Raw genomic sequence first — 6815 nt, forward strand, 5'->3', positions numbered from 1 at the left:
CAGCGGAGGTTCAGGAGATCTGGGACCTCCACACTAGCCCGCTTAGCCAAACCAAGTTACATGGGGGGAATTACAGGCGACACGTCCTTCTCAAGAACCTACAGAACACTGAAAAATTTATCACGTACCAGGTCGTAAGAAGGCCTCAGAATCGAAAGAATAGGCACTACATACATGATAGTTCATGACCATAATGTGATTACACTGAGAATTAATGACGGGAATAATCTCCCTAGATCCCCACATTTTCGAAAACAAAAAAGCACAGACATGAATAACTCAAGGTTGAAGGAGGAAGTGAGCATCTTGAAATTAAAACTCTGTGGGCCATGTTGATGACGATAATGAAGGCAAGCAAGGAGATCAAAAGAAATATACACTAGAAATACATAGGTCAGGTAAAGAGGGGCTGAAAACCAGCTACGTGACTACCTGTGGTGCTTAGAGCAAACCCAGGGACCACACAAGCAAAGAGGTCGTAAGGAGAGGAGTGGAAAGCCGTCTCCGAGAAGACGTGAGCTCAACACAGCCAACGCTTCTTCGAAACACCCAACAAAAGAGGGAAACACCTTTAAAAAGACTGTCAAGAATAAGCAGTCACAGCTAACATTATGAGAGAAAGGGAACAGAGGAGATAAAGCAGAAACTCTACGGATTATCAGAAAACACTATCAAAACTGTGTACCATCGACTTTGAAAGCCTAAGTAAAACCCCAAATTCCATAGAAGTTGTAATTTTGAAGAACAAATCAAAAGCCTGCAGATTCTTGTAACTGTGACAACAGTTGAAGGAATGTTTAGGATATTCCCACCAAGAAAACACCACGTCCAAACCGTCTCACGAGCCCTACGAAACGACTGAGGAGCAGAGTGTCCCAATCAACAAGGACTTTTTAAGAAGCTATAGAAGACCTTGATTCGTCCTACAGGAGCCGTGTAACTCCACAGCCAAAACCACCCAGAGACAAAAAGGCAATATACCCACCTATGGTGCTCATCGATAGAAAAATCCCAAGGAAATTGTTACTAAATCAAATCCCACCGTTCACATAAAAGGTATTATGCCCTTTCCAACTTGAGTTCATTCCACGCCTACACAATAACTTAATGTTAGAAACTCTACAAACAGAGCAAACGTAACTAATGACGTGAGTCCTCAGCGCATTACTAGAAATAGAACAAATAATAAGCGAGCCAAACGCAGACCCATAGTGGGAGTGGGCGTGCGCTCTCCACCGGGGATTGTGATGAATCCTTGCAGCTGATCAGAAGGGTTCAAAGTCAGCAGGACAGAGGCGGGAGCCCAAGGGGGCGGGGGTGGGGCACAGGTGACTCCAAGTGTCACTAGTTCTCCAGGAAATTCCCACCTGGTCTTCCGGCTCCTGCGCCTTCTCCTGGAATCCAGCATCACCTCTGCCCCCAGAAAATCTTTTTTTAACTGCTTTGTTGAGATAGACTCCCCATACCATGCAATGGCCCCATTGAAAGTGTGCAAGTCCATGGCTTTGAATGTCTTCACAGACATGGGGCATCGTCCTCACTCAGGTTCAGAACATTTCCACCACCGAGTAAGAACCCCCGTACCCATGAGCTGTCGCCCACCAGCCCCCGTTCCCTAAGCCACCCCTCCCTCCAGTCCGTCCTTGCAGCTTTCCCTAATCTGGGCGTTCACAGTGTCACAGAGTGCGACGTCGTTTATGACAGGGCTGGTTCGCCAAGCAGACTCTATTCAAGATCCCTCCGTGTTGGAGCACATGTCAGTCCTTTTCATGGCCGGGTAGTCTTTTCGTGGATGGAGACACTATATGGTGTTTATCCCTTCATCCACTGATGAGCGTTTGGACGGGTCCACCTTTTAGCCATTACAAATAATGCATCTAGAACATAACCTCGTGCACGAGCTTTTGAACGGACATACGTTTCACGTATCTTGGATATATCTCTAGAAATGGAATTGCTGAGTCCTATGGTAAATCGGGACTGGAACCCCAAAGCTGCGTGAGAAGGAGGTGCATGAGAGGGACTTCAGAAACAGGGAGGGAACATTCAGTCCCCATCCATGGCAGCCACCATCTTCCCGGGGCGGGGGGGGGCATTTATTCTCATTACATCTGTACCATGCAGGCGGGTCAGACGACACAGCCAGCTCGACAGGAATTCCCAGCCTCATGGCCACGTCCCACTCCGGTCCCGGCCTCCCCACCTGACTCTCCCTGCGCGTTTACACAGACTCGGATCTGGGGTGCGGAGGGAGCCCTCCTTCAGCCTCCTGTTAAGTCACTTGAAAAAAATGCACCTGCTACTCATTTCAGGTTTGCATTTTCCAGGCTTTATTGCCCACTGCTCTTTAGAACCGGAAACAGGGAGCTTCGAGGAGCTACAAATCAAGTATTTACACCCGGTGCGACGTGACAGGTTTCATGATTTACAGAAAAACACAGCACACAGGCTGTGTCAGAAAAATAACATGTACAGTGAATAAATAAGCTACAGATTTACGTGTCCACCAGCAGGCGGCGTATAAAAGTGGTTCCCACACATATACATATATATAGACAAGTGTGTATGATTTCCAGACTATAAATACGCTATGTACTTAAATATTTCCTGTGAAGGGACGGAGGAGAGGACGTGCTCTCAGCTGTGCACGGCAAAATACTGATTGCAGTTGGGGTCGCCTCTGACCTCCACAGACCCCGGGATCCTCTCCCCGCTCCAGGGATAGACACACCAGCAGAGTCCCCGCTGGCCGTCCGTGGCGGTCCGGCACTGCAGAGGCAAGACAGAGCGCACGGTCAGGAGCAGCCCCGTGGAGCTGGAGGCGGCGGAGCTCGGAGCACAGTGACCTTGGCCGGGAAGGGCACGCCCAACGTGCCAGCCCCCCCTCCCCCATTCTCCCCGTAAACTAGAGACGAAGGCCGCGGGTCCAGTTGATAGGACATTGTGCATGTGTTAAACGGCCTCGTGTGAGCACAGCTGTACGACTTGTGGCCCCGACAGCAGGGAGGGAGCACGCCCCGTGTGTGGCCGCCATCACCTCGGACTCCAGGCAGACTCCCCCTCAGGAAACCACGGCCTCTACCTGTCCTCCTCCCCTGGCTATACACATCCCCGGACCCCGCGTTTCACTGAGTCCTAAAGAACGCCTCAAAATTAAGTGTTTGGTTTGGCTTCGATCTCGCTCATTATCTGCCAGGCTGGAAATGCTGCTGTGTTCCACTGAGCGGACCGTTTGCTTCCGTGGGGAGAGAGCACCACAGAGGTCCAAGGAGACACTCACTTTCCTAAGACGACCTACCCCCTTCCTCTGGTGGGACAGACGGGAAACAGCTGGAGCATGAGGGACCGACCACCCATCCACCTTCTCAGGCTTGCCGAGCAGCAAGGTCACACTTGAACCCAGAGCCCTGGCCAAGGAAGGGGTGGGTCCCCTGCTGGCCATGACCACTGAGCTGGTCTTCAGGCTCCCAGGGGCTGCCAGTCCGTGACCCCAGAGGAGTGGCCCTTACTTAATATGGTCGGCTGGGGGCTTTACGGTGCGTATTTGGGACTGGATACCCTGTTGGAGGCAAGGGTGGCCTTGCAGGGATGGGCCAGCGGGGGCCGTCCCCATGAGGATGCCCGGGCAGGATGCGCACCTGTCTGCTGTGATAGAACCCGTTCTTGTTGCAGTTGGGCAGGTAGAAATTGTTAAGGTGTCTGGGCGACTGGTGTTCCTCGGCCAGTTGTGCCAGTATCCTGTGGAGCTCTCGCCGGCACGGCTCCTGGAAGAGCGTTCGACATTGTGATAAATGACAAGGATAAGTGAACTGTCCACCTGAACAGGACTGGCGGGAGAGGTTCCATGGGGGCTCTGGGGGCGGGTCAGACCTGCCCGGGAGGTGAGGAGGGAGTTAGTGTCTGCAGGAGCTGTTGAGGTGCGTGGGGGGCACACCTACCCGCCCCGAACGTTGGCTGAACACCTACAGGGAGACCGGCGCTCCCCATCCCCCGGGTGCTCCCCTCCGCCTCTACCCTGACAGCAGTCTGACGGCGAGGAGGACCCAGCCCTTCCAGCAGCAGACTTTGACTGTGAACCTCTTTCCTCTATGCCATTAGGTCACAGAAGCCAGATGAAGCAAGGATTAAGGCATCCATCTGGCTACTTGGAGATGAGAATGAACTTTTCCAAATCGGGCACCACGCGCAGACAAAACCCTGAAGTGTCCAGGAAACGGGTCAGACCCCCACTGTTCCGGGGCTCATGCTTGGGGGGACCATTTTCTCTCTTTTTCCTCACACGCCCGCGCCCATCTCCGCAACTTTGATTCTCGGTCGCCCTCAAGTGGTAGGATTAAAAAGATGGGTCGAAGCGCAGGAGACCGCGGAGTCCCCGGTTACTGGGGACAGAGTCTCGGGGTGAGAGACGAAATAGTTCTCGAGATGGATGGCAGCGATGCCTGCAGTATTAGTGCCACAGAACTACACTGTGAAACGGTTCAAGTCATAAATGTCACGTTATGCAGACGTGAGCACCATTTTGAGAAACAGGGGAGCAGGGGCCTAGGGGAGCTTTGGGGCCGACAGACTCGTGTCTGAAGCCGCACCGTGGCGGGGCTGGCTTTCCACCAAACAGGCTCCCCTCTTCAAAGTCCCTGCGGGAAAAGCTGCTCAAGGCGGACGTGGAAAAGGTCTGTCAGGCCTCGGGGAGGAAGGCGTTCACCCCCACGCCTTCTGGACCCGGGGAAGCCCTCACCTTCAACTTGTCGGAGTCTGTGTCCGAGGCATACCCAGACCTCATGGTCTTATAGGTACTGACTGTGTTCCAGAGGACGGGCGTGTCCTCCTCAGACGGCGCCATCAGATGGAAATTCTCCAGGAGCTGCTCCTGGGTGATCTCAGAGCTCTCCGACGACTCCTTGGCATCTGACAAACAGCACGGCAGACCCCGTGAGCCCTCCCCGAGCTTCTGCACCTGACCCCTGGGAGCGGCTCCCTCTCCCGAGAATCCAGGCGGGGCTAGAAGGGTGGTCCTGTGGACCCTGGGTGAGGCCCACTTGACCTTCAACAGAGCTTCCGACAGTGTCCGGGAAATCAAGTGACCCAACAGCAATTTTGCAAGCTGGGGGGGGAGGGTACCCTGTGTGTTTGCTTCTAAAGTAGCAGGAAAGTGAAGCCACTTGCACATACATTTGCATTTGGTGTGTGGACAGAGTCACAGACAGCGGGCTTTCCTGAGGGGTCCTGGGGATCCAACTCCTTTAAGGACCACTGAAGATGACCACATTTTACTGATTCTGAAGACAGAGAACCAGTAGGAACACTGTGCCCCTCCTTGCAAGGGTCACGCTCTCTGGCAGATTCCCTACTAGGACACAGAACGACGGGATTCCTCCCACAAGGACGCAGGACAGGGCAGCCACTGGCCCGGATGGGGAGGTAAGGAGAACGGGTGGAGGGAGAGGTATTTCCCCTTCTTCCCACTACAAGTAAATCCCTGCGCATCTCAGCAAAGGTCTGATTGTCAAGTCCTTAGGGGAAGCACGCACACCAAACACTGTTTTTCTCTGGCATGAATGCAAGTGAAGTTTACAGGCTCTGCTCACACACGCTCTGTAAACAATTGACAAACTCGGGCTGTCTCCACAAGAGTCCATTACAAAGGACATTCCAAACGCTTGCCCTGGGGTGGGAGGGATCCCCATCCCAGGCCTTCCCAGAGGCTCAGCCCTCTGGGGCCACCCACTCAGCAGCAGAAAGGAGGGCCGGCCCCCATGGCCCAGGGACTGCCAAGGAAGCCCCTGGGCCTCCCTCTTCTCTCAGGCATCTGGGCCCTCTCCCCAACTCTCCCACCAAGTTGTGTGAGCCCTCCCCCCTCACGTCCCCTCTCCTGGGCACCTGCCCCTGCAGGACCATGAAAAGATGGGGCTCATCTAGGTGACCGACGATCTTTTCCCCTCCAAGTTCTGGACTTGGGTGGGTTTGCTCCACACTGGCTATCCCTCTCCCAGCAATCCGTCTGGGGCGGGCACGGGGGAGGGGGCGGCGGGGAGACCCCGTGGGGCCTACGGTCCTACCTGCTTCGGGATCGCTGGGCCCGCAGACGCCTTGGCCTCGGATGAGCGCGTGCAGCGGCCGGGGCTCGTCTGGCCGCGCTCGGCAGCTGAGGCCCGTGGCGCAGCGCGCAGTGACCACCCCGCAGGCGGCGCCCTGTGGCAGGGCGCACATCGGGCAGCAGCCGCAGCTGGCGGGCGGGGCGGCCTCAGCGCACGAGTCGGGTACCGGAGGGCAAAGCGCGAGCTTCTCCGCGGAGCAGGGCGCGCAGTGCCATGGCTGGGGGGCGCCCGCCGTCGTCCCCGGCTGGATGGCCAGCAGGAGCAGAAGCGGCCAGGCGCAGGCCGCGGGGAGCTCAGGCATCATGGAGCAGGGGCGGCGGACAGAGGCCGGTGCTGGCGGGACCTGGCGAGCGAGCGGTGGCCAAGTAGCCGGTGCTGGAGAGGCAGCCGATGCCGGATGCTCGAGGCTCCGATACTCGCTGGGAGCCGCGCGCGCCTTATAAAGGGTGCCGACCGCCCTCCCCTCCCCCCTGAACGCGGGGTTAATGATTGCCGGCGCTGCGAGCTGGCCGCTGGTGTTCAAAATAAGTTTGGGGGGAAAAAAAAAGTTTGTTTTGCTCCAGCGTCCGAGGGCCTGCGCAAATGGTGGGCGGAGGGAGGGTTGCTGGTCCAGGTTTCCGACTGTGTTTGTGCTGCTCCGGCTCCCACGGGGAGCCAAAGTGCAATTCTAACCGGGAGTGCACAGCCCGCTTGTTTTGTTCAAGGGACATCCCCCTGCCC

The 6815-nt window shown here is 55.7% G+C and overlaps 1 protein-coding gene across 2 annotated transcripts; it reads right to left on the reverse strand.

The window, feature by feature from the left end:
• Positions 1–2306: 2306 nt before the first annotated feature.
• Positions 2307–6477, reverse strand: LOC111157068 (insulin like growth factor binding protein 1). Of its 2 annotated transcripts, none has more exons than XM_022518289.1 (4): positions 6057–6477; positions 4736–4905; positions 3639–3764; positions 2307–2769 (listed from the first exon to the last, which is right to left on the reverse strand). In XM_022518289.1, exons 1-4 carry the CDS (start codon positions 6397–6399, stop codon positions 2638–2640), a joined length of 771 nt encoding a protein of 256 aa, XP_022373997.1. In that variant the 5' UTR covers positions 6400–6477; the 3' UTR covers positions 2307–2637. The 2 variants fall into 2 exon arrangements, with proteins under 2 accessions (XP_022373997.1, XP_022373998.1); XM_022518290.1 differs by having other exon boundaries at positions 4736–4897; positions 6049–6396.
• Positions 6478–6815: the final 338 nt, after the last annotated feature.

Source organism: Enhydra lutris, unplaced genomic scaffold, assembly GCF_002288905.1.
Source record: "Enhydra lutris kenyoni isolate GAN:26980312 unplaced genomic scaffold, ASM228890v2 scaffoldscaffold51, whole genome shotgun sequence".
Lineage (NCBI taxonomy): Eukaryota > Metazoa > Chordata > Mammalia > Carnivora > Mustelidae > Enhydra > Enhydra lutris.